The sequence below is a fragment of the Schistocerca cancellata genome, chromosome 9 (assembly GCF_023864275.1).
Source record: "Schistocerca cancellata isolate TAMUIC-IGC-003103 chromosome 9, iqSchCanc2.1, whole genome shotgun sequence".
Taxonomy (NCBI): Eukaryota; Metazoa; Arthropoda; class Insecta; order Orthoptera; family Acrididae; genus Schistocerca; species Schistocerca cancellata.
The window spans coordinates 56472469-56492949 of record NC_064634.1 but is presented as its reverse complement, the minus strand read 5'-3'; the positions used below and the strand labels follow the sequence as shown (position 1 = coordinate 56492949).

Genomic DNA, 20481 nt, shown 5'->3' with positions numbered 1-20481 from the left:
GAACTCTCTTTGCCTCTGCCCCTGCCCCTGCCCCTCCCCCACCTCTCTGCCTAAACTCCCAACTGCACCTAGTTGTCCTATCCTCTCCATACCTCGTTCCTGGATGTTCCCACAAGCAGCACTTTACCGTCCCACACCTTTACCCTTCTATCCATCCCCCTCCCCACCCCAGCTTCCTCCTTACCCTCACCACCCACTTTGCTTCCCCCATCACGCACTGCTGCTCGCAGTCTGGCCTTGGCAGCCAGAGACTGGTCACGTGTGGCAAAAGCTTTGTTTGACAGTCGTTTTGTTGTGTCTATCTGTGATTTGGTATCTCTGCCATATGATGAGTAGCAACTATCTTTCTCATAATATTGTTGTTATTCCACCCTGGATTTTCCATTGTTTGACTGTGTTGTAAAAATTTTAGAAGTGTAACATATCACTTAATCTCAAAGAGAAATTTCTTTCTTGTTTGCAAGTTCATGTCTGCAGTCCTAGTAGACAGAGATGGGTTGCACATTATGTTTTGGCTCCTGTAATAGCATGCTGCAGAACTGTAGTGTGGAGATTTCTTTGTGTACAAACATTGGAAACATGTATCTCCAGACAAACAAAAAACAATGACATAACTCGATTTTTTGGAGGTGATAATTAAAGATGTCTGACTACACTCTGTATTAATATTTCTTCCAGTTCCATTTACTGAAGGAGTATGGGACGAATGACAACTTTAACACCTCTATGCTTGTTTTAAGTTGCCTTACCTTATCTGTCATGCTTTGTCAGTGTGCCCAGAAATTGAGCTTTCATATAAAAGCTGTATCTATCTTTGAGTGTTTATATCTGTAGCACATCTGAGTTGTATGATGCCTTCATCCTCCAAAAATAAAGTTGTCATTTAAGCACACACACACACACACACACACACACACACACACACACACACACACACACTAATATTTGGCTGACAAGAGGTTTGTGAGGAATTCATGGGATTGCAACTTCAATTGTACCCCTGTGTGAAGAGTGCCTCAACAAATGACAAACACAGTGACATTACTTGCAATATAAAGAAGATTATAGTTAGTTTTTGAATGTGAAAGGCTTCAAACAAAATAAATTTTAAAATTTTTACATCAGGGTCTGCAGAAGTAATCTCTTCCAAGATGCGCTTCCAACGTTTCTCCCAAACCAGATCCTCCTCTTTACATTCGGCGTACAAGTATCTGTGGCTCTCCAGGAGATCTTGAGCCAGCACATTATATGACACCAATCTCAAGGGTAACTTCCGTTCATCTGTTGAATATTAAAATCAGTTTATGAGAATTTCAGAAATGGCTGAGAACACAATCCCGCCACTATCACAATTATTAAATGCAATAACAGGTTTGAATTGATAATTTTCATAAAAATTACAGTAATCTAATAATTTGTCCTTGCAAAAATAAAAACAAATTTATTGTCATAATCTCTGATGAGATGAATGTCTTTAGTCCACAGATATTTCATTTTTCTCTCTTTTCTTAATAAATAGAAGAATCATAGTTGCAGACTCTGTATGGTATTTATAGTAAATTTTAATGGCCCCAATCACAATATAATCTAATAAAACATAGATAATAGGTTTCTGTTGGTTAGCAACCATCCTCAGATCAACACACATGAACAGAAAAATTACATTTTACTTAATGTGGAAGGCTGTTAACAATGTTCAAAAAATACATATTTTAAGAAGGTATTAAAAAGTAATGGAAAACTGACCCATCTTACACTGCAATTGAATCTAAATACTGTGTTAACCACCAAAGCATCATTATTAAGCATAACTTATCAATATCTAAAGCAAGGCTTCACAGTCACCATAATACAACTCCCACCCTCCAATGTCACAGGGTAGGAAGTGGGGAGCCATGTAAAGACTTTAGAGGGGATGATGCTGATACCATGTATTTCTTTCATTTTCAAACAAGAAACAGATAACAGACTTTAAATAAGGTTTCACTGCTATAAATTAGCCAAATAAACAAAAAATGTAATTCTTGCAACAAAATTTGAGTACTAAGTAGGTACGTGTATCTTATTTTATTTAATCTTACACTAAATGTGTAACGATTTTTAATTAACTCTCTTTTACAGGAGCATCTATTTGACAGAAACATTCTTGTGCATTGTAGATGTAGCTTGCAGTTTAAGTTACAGTCTTACAATTTCTCATATGCCTTTTATAGTTCTACATTGTTGGAAAAACCTGTTAACAGATTTATGTACAACCAAACAGTGATACAATGCCTGCAGCCGTCTTGGGTAAATGACGAAACCAAACCTGAGGGAAATCCTTGGAAAATGGTTCAAATGGCTCTGAGCACTATGGGACTCAACATCTTAGGTCATAAGTCCCCTAGAACTTAGAACTACTTAAACCTAACTAACCTAAGGACATCACACACACCCATGCCCGAGGCAGGATTCGAACCTGCGACTGTAGCAGTCCCGCGGTTCCGGACTGCAGCGCCAGAACCGCATGGCCACCGCGGCCGGCGGAAATCCTTGGACACATCTGCAATGTTCCCTTTAAATTTGTCTTTATGTTCCTTTTTGCACTCTATAGGTAAATTAGGGGGCCTCAGGGAACCACAGAAAGGACGTCCGTCTAAAAGGGGCAAATAAAACACAGTTAGTTGTAGAAACGATCAGCATTGTAATTGTAAATTGTCATACCTGTGTTGGGAAAGAACCAGAGCTCCAAGCCCTAATAGAAAGCACTGGAGTTCAAATAGTTATAGGTACAGAAAGCTGGCTAAAGCCGGAAATAAGTCCAACAGAAATTTTTTCAAACTATCTAACAGTGTTCAGAAAGGATAGATTAAATACAATTGGTGGTGGAGTACATTTATTGTTGTCAGAAATACTTCGCCTTGTAGTGAAATTGAAATATATAGTTCTTGCAAAATAGTATGGGTAGATGTTACACTAGACAATCGGACTAAACTATTAACTGGGTCGTTTTACTGACCCCCGACTCAGAATATATAGTTACTCAACAGTTCAAAGAAAACTTGAGTCTCTTTTCAAATAGGTACTCCACTCATACAGTTATAGTCGGTGGCGACTTCAATCTACCCTATACTTTTAAGCCAGTGGCAGACATAAAACGCCATCTGAAATTGTACTGAATGCTTTCTCAGAAAATTATTTTGAACAATTAGTTAATGAGCCCACTCGAAGCATAAATTGTTGCGAAAGCATACTTGACCTCTTAGCAACAAATAATCCTGGACAAATAGTGAGTATCATGATGAATACAGAGATTAGCGAGCACAAGGTAGTAGCTGCTAGGCTGAATACCATAACTCCCACAACCATCAAAAAGAAATGTAAAGTATATCTGTTTAAAAAAGCTGATAAAAATGCTCTTAACACAGTTTTAAGAGACAGTCTGCTATCCTTCTGATATGATCATGTAAGCGTAGAAAAGTTGTGGAATGATTTCAAAGAGATAGTATTGACAGCAATTGAGAGATATATACCACATAAATTAATAAGTGATGGTACTGGTCCCCCATGGTACACAAAATGGGTCAGATCACTGTTGCAGAAGCAGCAAAAAAGCATGCCAAATTTAAAAGAATGCAAAAATCCCCAAGACTGGCATAATTTTGCAGAAGTTCGCAATATAGCACGTACTTCAATGCAAGATGCTTTCAATAACTTCCACAATGAAACTCTGTCTCGAAATCTGGCAGAAAACCCAAAGAGATTCTGGTCATACATAAAGCACACCAGTGGCAAGATGCAATCAGTACCTTCACTGCACGATAAGAACAGTGAAGTCACTGATGACAGTGCCACTAAAGCAGAGTTATTAAACATGATTTTCCAAAACTCCTTTGTCAAAGAAGATGAAGTAAATATTCCTGAACTGAAGATGAAGTAAATATTCCTGAACTCCAATAAAGAACAACTGCCAAGATGAGAAACATAGAAACGGATATACTCGGTGCCGCAAAGCAGCTTAAATTACTTAATAAAAGCAAGGCTTCTGGTCCAGATTGTATACCAGTCAGGTTTCTCTCAGAGTATGCTGATACAATAGCTCCATATTTAGCAATTATATACTACTGCTCACTCACAGAAAGATCCATACCTAAAGACTGGAAAACTTCTCAAGTCACACCAATAGCCAAAAAGGGAAATAGGAAAAATCTGCTGAATTATAGGCCCATATCACTAATGTCGATTTGCAGTAGGGTTTTGGAACATATACTGTATTCAAACATTATGAAGTACCTCGAAGGGAACTATTTATTGACGCGTAGTCAACACGGATTCAGAAAATATCGTTCTTGCGAAACACAACCAGCCCTTTATACTCATGAAGTAATGAGTGCTATCGACAGGGGATGTCAAATTGATCCAATATTTTTAGATTTCCAGAAGGCTTTCAACACCATTCCTCACAAGCATCTTCTGGATTCGTGTTTTCCTGTCAGAAAGGTCACAGTTCGTAGTAATAGATGGAAAGTCATCGAGTAAAACAGAAATAATATCCAGCATTCCCCAAGGAAGTGTTGTAGGCTCTCTATTGTTCCTGATCTATATTAACAACATAGGAGACAATCTGAGTAGCCATCTTAGATTGTTTGCATATGATGCTGTCATTTACTGTCTAGTAAAGTCATCAGATCACCAAAACGAATTGCAAAATGATTTAGATAAGATATCTGCATGGTGCAAAAAGTGTGAAGTTATTCACACGAGTACTAATAGAAATCCGTAAAATTTCCGATTAAGCGATAAGTCACACAAATCTGAAGGCTGTAAATTCAACCAAATACTTAGGGATTACAATTACAAATACCCTAAATTGGAACAATCACATTGATAATTTTGTGGGTAGAGCCAACCAAAGACTGTGATTCACTGGCAGAAAACTCGGGTGCAACAGGTCTACTATGGAGACTGCTTACACCACCACCTATTCTGGAGTATTGCTGTGCGGTGTGGGATCTGCATCAGGTGGGACTGACGGATGACACTGCAAAAGTACAAAGAAGGGCAGCTCATTTTGTATTATCATAAAATAGGGAAGATAGTGCCACAGACACGATATGTGAATTGGAGTGGTAAAATAAAAAGGGGGGGGGGGGGCATTTTTCGTTGTGACAGGATCTTCTCAGGAAATTTCAATCACCACTTTTCTCCTCCGATTGCGAAGACATCCTATTGGCACTCACCTACATAGGGAGAAATTATCATTATGATAAAATAAGAGAAATCAGGGCTCACACAGAAAAATTTAAGTGCTCGTTTTGCCCGCACGCCGTTCGAGAGTGAACCGGTAGAGAGACAGCTTGAAGGTGGTTCATTTAACCCTCTGCCAAGCACTTTATTGTGAATAACAGAGTAATCACATAAATGTAGATGAGACTTCAGTCTGGAGAACAATGTGAATGTCATCAACATTCACTGAATTTAGAGCTGAAAAACATGCTCTGGTGCTGTCACATACTTAAATCAAAACTGGAATTCTTCCTTAAAATTATGCAGAATAGGTGGATAACATCTGAAGTCTATGTTAATACCAGAGTCCTTCAATGAAGATTATTTTGGAAACTGAACTGCATTTCCTTTGGCCAATCGATTCTCCCAAAGTACGAATTTCACTTTTAATGCTTGTATATGTTCAATGAAATGTGTTTTCAGCAGATCCTTCCCCTTAAATGGAGTGTTGAAGTAATTCAGATGGCTGGTTGTATTGACAAGGAGTGCAAGGTCACTTTTCCTTGAAGTGCTGTTTCATTTCAGGAAAACACACCTTACTCATTTCCATAAACATATTTCTCTCACCAAATTAAAAGAAACGATCAATTTAACAATTTGCTATATCCCATACCACAGAGATAACCAACATGGAGAGTCAGGTACCAATTAACACATTTATTCAGTCTGACAACTGACACAGTCTCATGAACATACAGTAACTTTATAACAACAGAAACTTGGCTGAAGGCCAATGGAGAGTTGTGGAAATGAATTACACAACATAAGGTTTCTTCTTGACTTAATCTTAACTGAAAGAAACTCTTCTGAAATTTAACTTTTACATTTCATTCTGCAATTCAGCAGTATTAGTCCCTATGGAATATGGAATTAAGTCCTGCTGAGCAAGCAGTAAAATATTACCAAGTCTGAAATGGAGTTTTACAGCCTGCACAAAGTATGGAACAGTCACCAATTACCACTCCTCTGGGAGCTGATCAGAATGTAATCACAGATCCACACGGTGAGGCAATTACTGGATCTGCAAAGTCCCGAGTGATTTCAGTGGTGATCCTCGGTAGTAGGGTGTGATGATTCTGCTTTCCAGGGCTGCTGCACTGAACTAAATAAGCCACAGTGTAGAGCTTCAAGTTTTTGACTGGCTGCTCTTGCAGAAGAAGACAGTTCCCCATTGTTCACCAACGAATGTCCCAGATGGTCCAGAGTTGCCGCCCTCTGTTGGTTCTGCTGTGAGGTTTTTTAAACTGAAACCTCCATCCCCACTTATTAGGTTTCCCAACATTTTTATTTCAATAGACTCCTTAATTATGTTGATGTGAAAAACTTAGCACTTGCACCACAATATTGGTCTCATCATATACTTTTCCACGATTACGCTCATGGTGGTGCTTGTGGACAGCCAAATCACTTGGTTGTTTCAATTGTGTGCGTTGCTAATGTTTCTTACATTTCTCCTCGACTGCTGTAATAGTCAGTCCCATATTAGCAAGAAATGTGGTACACATGCAGGTTTTAGAGAAATGGATCATCTTTAACCATACATGTGGACTACAGTAAATTGATTTCAATATTTTGAATGATGTTGCTTATAGACAGGCAGATGTTGATCCGATGAATAAAACCGAGAGGAAGATGATGACTCTTCTCAATGAGATAGGCTTGCCACATAATGTTATTAGTGGTCTTCAAACATGAGCAGCTCTTCCACCACAGCCATATGGCCTCCCTAAATACACAAGGAAAACATTCCCTTAAGACTCATAATAAGTAGTACTGGTGCATCTACATACTAACAGGCAAAAACATATTTTCAGTGAACGGGTGGGAAAGTGTGAACACCACCTCAGCCATTGCAGCTACTGGACACAGATTTTATGGTCAGTTTATTGTAGTCTTCCAGACTCCCTCGCTTTGTGGAGCCTTGGAACTAAAGTAAGACACTAGTTTCACTAAACTTTTACGGCACATTCTCATGTCAACTTATTTCCCGTTGGACAGAAAATATTATGAACAAAGTGATGGGTAGTCCGTTATTGCCTGTCGTGGCGATCCTATACCTGGAGCACTTTGAAGCAAAGGCACTACAACCCACCTAGTTCAAACCAAAATGTTTCTATCAATGCACGGATGACATTTGCAGTGTAGACACATGGAACAAAAAGAACTTCAAGAGTCCCAGGAACATTTAAACACTATCCATTCTAATATATTCATAAAATTAGCAATAGAGATTGAAAAAGAGTGCCAGCTAATTTTCCTAGATGTGTTAGTTAAGAGAAGATCAGGTAGATCCACAGGTCCAACTGTATATAGAAGACCCATGCACAATGACTTCCATCTCAACTCCTTGGACCATTACCATCCATCACAAGGAAATTTGGTGCTAAGGACTGGGAATGAATGGGTATTTAGATCATCAAATGGTGTAAGCATTGCAGTCAGACACTAAAACTGCCTGAGAAAGCAGCTGAGATAGGGAGAAAGATAAGCTAAGAATAACTTTTTTACCTTATGCTGGCCCAATAACCAGAAATGCACGATCGTTATAGCATCCAGCTTGCTGACATTGCATTCAACAATGATAATGAAGTTAGTGATTTGTCTTTCAGAGGTTTTTTTCATACTACAATGTAGACTAAACAAAGTGAATGGGACTGAGGAAAAAAAAGTAATAGCTCTGTTCTATTTCTCTTCAATGTTTGCAGGATTTGTGTTCAAGATTTGTTGAATAAATATAAATTAAAACCAACTTCTGAACTACATATCTTTTAGAATATATAGGCCCATTGTTTGGACTAATTTGTGACAAGACTACTGCTTACACAACAAAACAATTAACAATAAAGAAAGAAACAGAATAAAAATGGCGATAATTGGTTGATATATAAAACAATCATAATGTGTGAATGTATTAAATCTGATTTCACAGCAACCAGTTGGGAATTTAAATATGTTCTCAATGGGTTAATCAGAGATGAGAGGATTATATTTTTGTTCTCAGACAGTTGGGTTTTCAAAGTTGCAAAGTCAGCCGAAGTGCGTTGCCAGTAGTGCACATTTCTTTGTATCGGAGAGTGATAAGTCTTCATTTTCTTTTCAAAAGCAATGGCTTGGAGGACCAATATTTCTGTAGTGTCATTTCAGTTGCTCCTTGTTGAATTTCCTCTTGGCATTTCTTAATGCTTTGGCTGTTGATTTCTTGAAAGTGTTCGAATTTTTCGCGGGCTTTATCAGCATACCACTTTTTTCTATATTTTTGCATACTTTTATCCTGAGCTTTCTCACAGGCCGCGTTATTCCATCTCTATTTTTTCTTCTTAGAGGAGCTATTCCTTCTGCTGTTTGTTTGTGTTGTTTTAGGGCACAAAAACAGCTAAGGTCATACATGTCCATGCCTGAACCATAGAACACGAAGACGAAAAAGGAGTTAAGAGCAACTATACACTAAGCCCAAATGACAGAAAGAAAGACAGTTAAAAACAGGGACTTGAAGAAAGGTCCATAAAATATGCCATAGACACAATGGAGGTCCTGAACTGAAGACGAAATGTCCTTCAATATATTGCTACGATGGACAAAAAGTAAAATACAGTCGACAAAATGTATGCTGTCTACTGAAACGGTCGATAACTCAGACAGCAAACATAAATTAGAATGTAAGTGGTTAAAATAAAGGCCTTCCATCAGGAAATGGCTAACCAAAAGGTTGAGGACAATGAGCACAAAGTGGTGGGGGATCACCATTTAACAAACGGCAATGGCTAGGAGGACAGTGCCCAATACACAACCTAGCTAAACTGATCTCCTTGTGGCGAGACGGCAGAGAGGAGTTCAGCCAAGCCACTAGGAGAGTTTTCATTCCTCGGAGCTTGTTCCCATGAAGGGAAGACCATTGGTGATGCCAAAGTGACACCACCTCTGACAGGCGGCAACACAGAGAACATCAGAGAGGATGGAAGAACTAGCGGGCCAAGATAGAAAGATAGCAGCCTTGGCAGCAGTGTCAGCAGCCTCATTTCCCGTCAGGCTGACATGACGCAGGACCCATATAAACAATACAGTGGCTCCATCAAGAACAAGCAAGTGAAAGCTTCCCTGGACCCGTTGCACTAAGGGATGGTGTACAGCACATAGAGGCTCTGAAGGGCACTGAGAGAGTTGGAGCAAATGACAATTGAAAATTCTATGTAGCTGGATGTACTGCATGGCGTGATACAGGGCAAAGAGCTCCGCTGTAAATATTGAGCAGTGTTCCGAAAGCTGATACCTGTACCGAAACTGCATGGGGGCGAAGACTCCACTATAAATATTGAGCAGTGTTCCAAAAGCTGATACCGAAAATTGTTGGTGCCAATGATGAAGGCACACCAGACATCACAATCAGTCTGAAAGCCATCAGTGTAAACAAAGGTACTATCGTGAAGTTCCATGCAATGGTCGAAAGCTTACAGCAATAGAGTGAGTCTGGGGCAGTGTCCTTAGGAAGCGAATGAAGGACAAGGTGAACACAGGCTGCCGCACGAAGCCAAGGTGTGAAGGGTTCACACCCATCAGGAAAGTGGCAGGTCGTGGGTTTTTTAAGCTGCCGGAGCAATGGTTGAAAGCGAACTCCAGGACGTAACAGAGAAGAGGGACGCGCCCAGTACTGGCGGTCAAAAGAGTCATCGAAGAAGGGGGCATAGGACAGGTGGCCAGGCATGGCAGACAAATGGCATGCGTATCCAATGAGGAGAACATCACATCGGTATGACAACGGTAGTTCGGCAGCTCCTGCATACAGACTCTCAACTGGGCTACTGTAAAAAATGCCAGTGGCCAAACAGATGCCACAATGGTGGAGTGTATTGAGACAGTGTACAATGGATGGACATGCAGAAGCATAAACGGAACAGCCATAGTCTAGTTTCAAACACATAAGATAATTGATAGAAACAGGAGAGCGTTATTTGATCCGCTCCCCATTAAGTGCTGCTGAGGACACGTACGACACTGAGGGACTGGGTACGCCGTGCAGCCAGATAAGACATATGGGAGGACCAATAAAGTGTCCTATTGAGCATGAGCCCCAGGAATTTTGTAGTTTCAACAAACAGAAGAGCAACAGGCCTAACTTGTAAAGATGGTGGAAGAAACCGAAAGTGGTGCAAACAGTTTTGTCTGTGGAAAAGCAAAACCCATTGTCAATGCTCAATGAGTAAAAATGATCGAGACAATGTTGAAGACAGCGCTCAAGGAGACAAGTCTGTGGAGAACTGTAATAGATCGAAAAATCTTCAACAAAAACGGAGCCGGAGATGCCTGGCAAGAGACAGGCCATAACAGGGTTAATGGCGATAGTGTAGAGGATGATGCTCAGAACGGAACCCTGAGGCACACTGTTCTCCTGGATAAAGGTGTCTGACAAGGCAGAACCCAAACTTACCTTGAAAACTCTGTCTTTTAAACATTCCTGAAGGAAAGAGGGCCTGTGGCCTTGGAAGTCCAAAGTGTATAGAGTACGGAGGATACCAGACCTCCAGCAGGTGTTGTGGACTTTCTCCAAATCAAAAAACACGGTCATTGTCTGATATTTTCACAGAAAACCATTCATGACATGGGCTGACAAAGTGGCGAGATGGTCAACTGCAGAGCGGTGTGCTCGAAATCCACATTGTGCAGTGGTTAATAAATTGATGACAGTGGCTTCACACCAGTGGGGAAACATGCCCTAGATGTGATTGTACATGTGAATGAGAAAGTGCTTGCCCACAAGAGAAAAGTGCTGCAACACCTGAAAGTGAACATCGTCCAACCCTCGGGTGGAGGATGGGGGTGAAGTGAGAGCATGATCGAGCTCCCTCATAGTAAAAGCAGCATTGTAGCATTCACGATTCTGAGAGGAGAAGGGTATCACCTGAGCGTTCTCCACTCATTTACGATGGAGGAAGGCAGGGTGATAGCGGGTGGAGATTGAAATCTCCACAAGAGAGTGGCCCAAGTTGTTGGAGATATCAATAGGGTCCAACATGACATCATCTGCTACTGTCAGTCCGGAAATTTGAGAATGGACCTTGGTCCCAGAGAGCCGACGGAGGTTGGCCCACATGACAGAAGAGGGAGTGGACCTGTTAAAAGAACTAGTGAATGAAATCCCGCTAGCTTTCTTGCAATCCTAAAAAACACGACGACATTGCACATGCAATTGTTCATAACAAATAGAGTTCGCCATTGTAGGTTGATGGTTAAAAAACACTGAGAGCACATCTCCACAGGCGAAATGCGCCGTGGCATGCCTCAGTCCACTGCGCCGTGGCATCTCTCAGTCCAGTAAGGGACTGGGACAAGATACAGTAAAGATGAAGTACGAGGAATGGAATGTTCTGTGGCAGTAAGGATAAAGTTCGTAAGGTATTCTACCTGACATTAAAACTGGGGAAATGTTGTTCGTCAAAGGTCGCCAAGGAGGAGTAAAGCCTCCAGTTGGCCTTAGAAAGCTGCCATTTGGTGTGCACTTAGATGGGATAGGAGTCAGCAAACGAATAGCACATGGGAAATGGTCACTTGAGTACATGTCAGATAGAACGGACCACTCGAGACAACGGGCAGCTGGGCAGCACAGAAGGAGAGGTCCAAAAGGGAATAGGTGTGTGTGGAATCTGAAAGGAATTTGGGTGCTCCCGTGTTAATACAAATGAGGTTACATTGACTGAAAAGGTCAGCCAAGAAGGCACCTATCAGGCAGGTTCTGCGAGAGCCCCAAGTGGATGGTGTGCATTAAAGTCCATGAGCAGGAGACAGGAGTGAGGGAGTTTCCCAATAAACTGGAGGAAGTCTGCCCTGGTGAAAACGAATGACAGAGGCATGTAAATGGTACAAAGGGAAAAGGTGAAGTGAGGAAAGAAAACACAGACTGTAACAGCTTGAAGCTGGGTGGTCAGGGAGATGGTTTGACTATGAAAGTCATTCCACATGAGCAGCATGAATCTCCCGCGAGATGGAATGCCATCCTCTGGGGGAAGGTGAAAGCAGACCGGAAAGAAATGTGAGAGGTCAAAGAGGTCATGAGAATGCAGGGACCAAGTGGATGCTGTCATTCCAAGAGCAGCTATAATTCCTCCTTGTTGGATCTAATGCCATGAACATTCTATTGGAGGAGAGTCACGATAAGGAAAGCGGAGGAGGGGAAAAATGAAGGGATGTCATCTCGGCGGCTGCCAAATGCCAGCCTTCAAAAACTGACTGCCGCAAAATGCAGAGGCTGGAGGAGACCACTCTGAGACCTACAGAGGCATCGGGATTCTCCCTGTCAGTCTGTGGAGTCCAGGGCAGATAAATGGTTGGTGGTGTGCACCGGCAACATGGAGGCTGGACGGGTGACAGTATCATGTGGCGACACAGTTGAAGAGCATCTCCGAGTTGGTGAAGAAGAAGATAGCCTTTGTTTGATTTCTTGGAGCCTTTGCGGCTGACAGACAGCAATTAAGATGTTTGTTGGCTGGAGGGAGGTCTTTGCAGGAGTATTCCTTCTCACTTTTCTGGCTTGCCAATTGTGTAGCGGGTGACTTTGCCCCGCAAGGTGAAAGTTTGGTGGCTTGTTGCACAGCTTGAGGAGGATGAGGAGATGGGCATGCTACCATGAAACTGGGTGATTTTTCAACTGCATTGCTGCATATAAGGTCACATGGCTTGGAGCGAGATGTAGCAAGAACAGTACTGTAAGTGCCGGATAGTAAAATGCAGGGTTTCTGACTAGCCAACAATTTCGTAGCAACTGGGTAAGGCACTTTTTCCTTCACCCGGATCTCCTGGACAGCCCACTCATAGAGATATATGGGACAATCTCAGGAGGACGCTGCATGGTCACCATTGCAATTGACGCAGCACAGAGGAGGAGGTAGAGAATCGCCCTCATGAGTATCTCTATCACAGGTTACACATTTGGCCTTAGTGCAACAGGTTCAGGGAAGCTTTCACTTGCTCATTCTTGATGGAGCCACTGTATTGTTTATGTGGGTCCCGTGTCATGTCAGCCTGACGGGAAACGAGGTCACTGACACTGCTGCTAAGGCTGCCATCTTTCTATCTCAGCCCGCTAATTCTTCCATTCTCTCTGGCGTTCTCTGTGTTGCCTTCTGTCAGAGGTGGTGTCACTTTGGCATCACCACTGGTCTTCCCCTCATGGGAACAAGCTCCAAGGAATGAAACCTTTCCTAATGGCTTGGCCAACCTCCTCTCAGCCGTCTCGCCTTTGTCAGGGTAAACGCAAAAGCCACTGTCAATGCTCCAGTGAGATGGGTCCATGGAGAACTGCAATTAATGGCAAAATTGTCAACAAAAAAGGGAGACAGAGATGCCTGTTGGGAGACAGGCCATGAGAGGGTCAATGGTGATAGCAAAGAGGACAACACTCAGGACAAACCCTGAGGCACACCATTTTCCTGGATAAAGGTGTCCGACAAGGCAGAACCCCCACGCACCCTGAAAACTCTATCCTTTAAAAATGACTCAAGGAAACAGGGCAGGCGGCCACAGAAACCACATGTGTGAAGACTACAGAGGATACCAGTTGTCAAGCACAGGCCTTCTCCAAATTGAAAAACACAGCCACAGTCGGGGATTTCTGCAGAAAACCATTCATGATATGGGTGGACAAAGTAACAAGATGGTCAACTGCAGAATGCCGCGCTCTAAATCCACACTGTGCATTTGTTAGTAAATTGCGGGATTCAAGCCACCATACCAGCCGGGCATGAATCATGCGTTCCATTACCTTGCAAACGCAGCTGGTAAGAGAGATGGGGCAGTAGCTAGAAGGAAGGTTTTTGTTCTTATTAGGTTTAGGTATGGGTATGACAGTGCGTTCACGCCAGCGTCTAGGAAATATGCCCTCTGCCCAGATGCGGTTGTACATGTTAAGCAGAAATTGCTTGCGCGCAAGAGAAAGGTGCTGTAACATCTGAATGTGGATGGCGTCTGGGCCTAAGGCGGAGGATCGGGATGAACTGCAAGCATGATCGAGCTCCCTCACAGTAAAGGTGACATTGTAGCACTCACAATTCAGGGAAGAGAAGGGTATCGCCCAAGCCTGCTCCATTCATTTCCGATGGAGGAAGGCAGGGTGATAGTGGGAAGAGCTCGAAACATCCACAAAATGATGGCCCAAGGTGTTGGAGATAGCAATAGGGTCCACGATAACACTTGTCTGTTACTGTGAGGCCGGAAATGGGGGAATGGATCTTGATCCCAGAGAACCATTGGAGGTTGGCCCACATGACAGAGGAAGGGGTGGAACTGTTAAAAGAAGTAGTGAATGAAATCCAGCTAGCTCGTTTGCTATCTCGAAGAATGCGACGACACTTTGCACACATCTGTTTATAATGAATACAGTCTGCCACTGTAGGATGATGGTTAAAAATGCGGAGAGCACGTCTCCATGTGCGAATGGCATCATGGCATGCCTCGGTCCACCAAGGGACAGGGACACAACGTGGTAAAGAGGAAGTGCGAGGAATGGAACGTTCTGCAGCAGTAAGGATAACGTTGGTGAGACAGTCCACCTGGACATCAAAACTGGGGAAATCTTGTTCTTTGAAGGTAACCAGGGAGGAGTAAAGCTGCCAGTCAGTCTTAGTAAGCTGCCATTTGGGCATGCATGCGGATGAGGTAGGAGAGCACATGGGAAATGGTTGCTCAAGTATGTGTCAGAGAGAACAGACCACTCAAGACTATGGGCAAGCTGGGCAATACAGAAGGATAGGTCCAAATGGGAATAGGCGTGCGAGGACTCAGAAAGGAAAGTGGGTGTGCCAGTGTTAAGGCAGAAGAGGTTAAGTTGGTTAAGAAGGTCAGCCAAGAGGGCACCTCTCTGACAGGTCTTGGGAGAACCCCAAAGGGGATAATGCACATTCAGGGTGTATACGTGGACAAGGAAAAAAAATTCCCAGATTTCACGGTTAAAAATACACTTTCTCCCGGGTGAAAATACACTTTTTCTGTGTTAAGTGTTCCTTGGCACTGTAAAAGTCATCAATCCGTTGAATGTTTATAGTTTTATATACTGACATAGAATTTCCCGGCACTTTAGAAAACGAAACTCAGGGGGAAAAACACGTTTTGAAAGACCTTTGATGTGCAGCAACACGTACACTGCATATTTTTGTATTACGAAGGTATAAATTTGAATTCCACCAAACAATGCATGTCACTTTCCGAAGCATTGAAATTGAGACTGTGATGTGCATTTGTAAGCTTCACAGCTCATTGACGTGATGTAGTCAGCCAATAGCAAGATCACTCTTAAGTAGCGTGAATACACAAATAAGAAAAGTTAATGGCTTAAATTAATATAAATAGCATTCACATATAATATTGGTCTCGAAGATTAATAAGTTGGAAGAGAAGCTAAGCATCCACATATAATGTTCATCTTTTTGCGCTTAAGATACACACACAAATGTGCCAGTAAAATTTTTAACGCAAATGCCTCATCTTCTGGGCTCGAACTTCTTCTAAATGGTTGTCCTCAAAGGGCTGATTTTTAAATGGGAGTCAAACGCTTTGTGATTTAAGAAATTCATCGTACATTCTCGCACATAATTCATCTTGCGTAAAAGGAAATCTGCTTTGAATGTAACGCTTTTCCAACCGCCATTTGCAATATTTCCCCGAGACCTGTTAGAAATAGGTCCGTTTCAGCAATTGCAAGAAAGCGCCAGATAACTGGCGTCACTGCGCTTGCGCAGCTACGATGATGCAGCCCATATGTTCGTACTTGTAAAACATTAAAAGGCCTTACATTATGTCATATAAGAAACAAGACATCAAAGGATACTTCAAGAGTGTCGGGATTTCGCGAACCATACTAAAGTGCATACTTCGGCTTAAAATGGACATCCGTATGTAAATTTTCTTGGAGGACCAGTACTCATGTTTGGTTTTTTATTATAGCATAATGCCATACGTGCACTTGAAATGCAGCGAACAGTTGAAACTAGCCAATAGTTCCACTTTGTTTCCAATAAATTGACTGCCTCAGTAGAAAGCATTAATAAAAGCCAAATCTCTTTAGCAAACCAGCAAAAATAACTTCATTGTTCTGTAAGGCGATTACTGCTTGACTGTCAAAGGTGGAAATAAAATCTGAAACTATTGACATATTTTATCCTGCCGTAATTATGTGAACGTATTTTAATTCATTTGATAGCTCCCGGCCATAAAAATCCATTTTGTTATCATTTAACGTGAGAGCAATAAACAAAGAGGAAACAACAAAATCACTGAACGTAAACACAGGTCACGTGGAGACGACCCACCTTCCCACCACAACTCGGACTGCTCTGTGCATCAGGCCCGGATCTACGATATTTCCGAACCAGGGCAATATTAAGTAGTGGCGCCCAGCCACACTTCCGCAACCAGAAGCGGGAGAAGGTACTACTCATACTCGACTCAACTGCGCATGCGCAAGAGCCCGCCCGCAACTGCTGAAACGAATCTAATTTAAACAGTTGTCACTAATTTAAACAGTTGCTCATCGGAGGAAATTTGTTGTTATAAAGCATTGCATAGTGTTCCTAAAGCCTTTGACACACTTTACTGTTGGCACGCTTGTATGAGCACCGTTTTGTTGTTGTATATGGCGCATTTCCTTTGCAACTTAAGTTTTATTTTCGTTTTTTTTTTTTTTTTTTTTTTTTTTTTTTCTTCTGTTCATGTTTTGTTGCTGCAGCATAATTCTGCAGTAGCGGGATAAAATAATATCCTTTGTTAAAGTATTGATTCTTACCTGTCAAAATCACAAAAATTTAACTGAAAACTAAAACAATGAAAAATTCCCAGAATTCTAAACAATTCCCAGGTTTTTCCCGGTTTTCTCCCAGATGGAAAAATTCCCAGGTTTTTCCCGGATCTTCCGGGTCATATACACCCTGACATTAAAGTCACCGAGTAGCAAAAATGGGGGAAGTAGCTACCCAATAAGTGGTAGGAAGTCTGCCCTGGTGACATCGAATGACTGAGGGACATACATGGTACAGAGGGAAAAAGTCAGGTGGGGAAGGAAAAGGTGAAATGCAACAGCTTGAGGACGGGTGGTCAGGGAGATGGGTTGGCTATGGATGTCATCCCGTATGAGCAGCATGACACCCCCATGAGATGGAATGCCGACCTCAGGGGGAAGGTCAAAACGTATCAGGAAGTAATATGAAAGCTCAAAGCGGTTGTGAGGGCGCAATTTCGTTTCCTGAAGGCAAAGTAGGGGATGCTGCAATGCTAGAAGCAGCCGCCAACGTTCAATTGGAGGACAGACATGATGAGGAAGAGATGCAGGGGTGTTAATTCAGCAGTCGCCGAGTGACAGCCAGTATAAGTTGCTACTACAGGGCGCAGAAGCAGGATGGATCACAGAAGCATCAGTGTGCTTGTGCGGTCAGTCTGTGGAGTCCTATGCTGGAAAACAGTTGTTGGTGTGCTTCGGCGATACATAGGCCGGCCGGGCTTGGGTACCATAAGGTGAAACCATCAAAGAGGATCTTCGAGTTGGCGAAGGGGAAGAATGTTTGCCTTTAGTGGACTTCTTCGAGCCCTTCCAATTAGAGGAAGACTCGGGTGTTGTTTGGCTGGAGGGACAGAGGAAGTCTTCACTGGAGTGCTCCTTCTGTCCTTTCCGGCCTACTGGTTGTGGAGCTGGTGGCCGCACTCCTTGAGGTGAGAGTTTGATGGCTCGTTGCACAGCTGGAAGAGGGGATGGCGATGCTACCTTGACACTGGGAGATTTCATGACCTCAGAGATGAATTTTAGGTGACATGTCTGCATGGCCATGTCCTTCATGGAGCAAGGGCTAGCAAGAACAGACCTATAGGTACCAGACGAGAGAACCCAAGGTTTGCGACTAGCCAGAAACTTGCGAGTGACTGGGTAAGGCACCTTTTCCTTTACCCAGATCTCTTGAACAGCCAGCTCATCAAGATACATGGAACAATTCCGAGAGGTGGCGGCATAGCCGCCATTGCAGTTGATACAGCAGGGAGGAGGAGGTGGACAATAGCCCTCATGTGCATCCCTACCACAGGTGACACATTTGGCTGGGTGTCGACAAGACGTTCTAGTGTGGTTGAAACAATGACACTGGTAGCAGTGCATCAGGTTCATAATGTATGGCCGGACTGTGATAATTTCATAACCTGCTTTGAGGTTGGACGGAAGCACCACTCTATCAAAAGTAAGAAAGAGAGTGCGAGTGGGCACTGAGGAGGAATCAACCTTTTTCATTACACAATGGACAGCAATGACACCTCGATCAGAGAGGTAAGGCTGGATTTTGGCCTCGGTTAGACCATTGAGCAGCCTGGTGTAAATTACACCTCGGGAAGAATTCAAAGTTCTATGGGCCTCGACACGAAAAGTGTAACTGTGGAGAAGCGAGGCAGTAAGCAGCAGTTGCGTTCCAGCATCAGAAGTGGTCTCCAAAAGCAAAGTGCCATTCCATAAACTAGAGCAGGATTTACAGGGCCAGCAATTGCATCAACACCTTTCTGAATAATAAACCGATTTACCGTGGCGAATGACTGACCATCTTCAGTACATGAGACCATGATGAACTGTGGTGCAGCGGGAAAGGGCTTTGAATTATTAGCCTCATTATGTTTGCGTTCTGTAGACGTTAAGTGGGAAGATGATTGATTCGTGGCGAGGAAATCCCCAGGATTGCCAGCGTCTCCGATGGTGTGCTCCTTCCAACTGGCAGCCCCCACCACAAGTGGGTGCACCTGCCTTAGGTGATTGTTCACACCTCGGGTCACAACTCCCTAGCACCTGACAGAGGGACCAATCGGCAATTTGGGAAGGTTACAGCTCAGGCAATCACCCCTCCCTCAGCCTGACCTGTAGCAGGGTATACATGCGAACCCTACATGTCAACCCAGGGCTGGGAATTACACGTTACCCAGTCACCTGGCACAGAGAAGAAGAAGAAAAAAGAGGATCCCCCAACACTGAAGCGGAGGAGTGAGAGGAGAAGGGAAACAAAGAAAGGAAAAAGGAGCAAAAAACAAAGAACAAAGGAGAGACTGTTCGTATGTCAGCGACAGAATGCAGAACATTCCCAATAATACCCCAAGCATGTTCCCCAGGGGAGGGGAAAAAGAATAGCAAGAGGATAGCCATGCAGCACCTAAGAGGAAAAAATGCAGCAAAGGCTGTGGCCCCGTGGTAGCCTAGCACGAACCCACCAAAGATGGCGAGCCCCCTGGGGGATGGACTCCAATGATGACCTGATCAAAGAGGTACATTTGGATTTCTGCCTTGTTCAGACCATCAAGCAGCCTAGTGTAAATAACACTATGCGAAAAAGTCTGCATTTGATGGGCCTCAACACGAAAAGGATAGCCATGGAGTTGTTGTGACTGAGTATCAGAAATAGTCTCCACAAGTAAATTGCCATTGTGTACACGAGAGCAGGAAGTCAATAATAAACGGAGTTACCATACCAAAGGACTGACCGTCTAACCTCATTCCGTTTATGTTTAGCATACGCAGACTATGGAGATGATGACTGGCTCATTGCAAGAAAAGTCCCCAATGAAACTTCCTGGCAGATTAAAACTGTGTGCCGGACCAAGACTCGAACTCGGGACCTTTGCCTTTCGCGGGCAAGTGCTCTGCAAGGTATGCAGGAGAGCTTCTGTGAAGTTTGGAAGGTAGGAGATGAGATACTGGTGGAATTAAAGCTGTGAGGATGGGGCGTGAGTCGTGCTTGGGTAGCTCAGTTGATAGAGCACTTGCCAGTGAAAGGCAAAGGTCCCGAGTTAAGAGTCTCGGTCCGGCACACAGTTTTAATCTGCCAGAAAGTTTCATATCAGTGCACACTCCACTGCAGAGTGAAAATTTCATTCTGGAAAGTCCCCCATGATTGCAGGTGTCTCCAGTGGTGCACTCCTTCCAACTGAGGCCGCCCTCAGAGGGGGGCACATCTGCCTTAGGTGACTGTTCAAACCTCAAGTCACATCTCCTGAACACCTGACAGAGATACCTATTGGCATTTTGGGAAGGTAACAACTCAGGCAATCACCCCTCCCTGGGTCTGGCTTCACGATTTCCTTCAATATTTGAGAGAATTTTGAGTATTTTTCTTGGATCTTTGTGCCAACCAGATTCTTTGGGGTTAATTAATTTTTTTCGTAAATAGTGATGTGTTTCAGTGTTGATTCTCTTCTTGATTCTTACATTTATAATTTCAT

The 20481-nt window shown here is 43.0% G+C and overlaps 1 protein-coding gene across 3 annotated transcripts in view; it reads right to left on the bottom strand.

The window, feature by feature from the left end:
- The window catches only part of LOC126101608 (protein angel homolog 2-like), a 172293-nt gene that overhangs the window by 118207 nt on the left and 33605 nt on the right, over window positions 1-20481 (bottom strand). For all 3 annotated transcript variants that reach the window (XM_049912287.1, XM_049912286.1, XM_049912288.1), the window contains one exon: window positions 1121-1281. In XM_049912287.1, the coding sequence (XP_049768244.1) occupies window positions 1121-1281 (161 nt within the window). The remainder of the gene's footprint in view (window positions 1-1120; window positions 1282-20481) is intronic.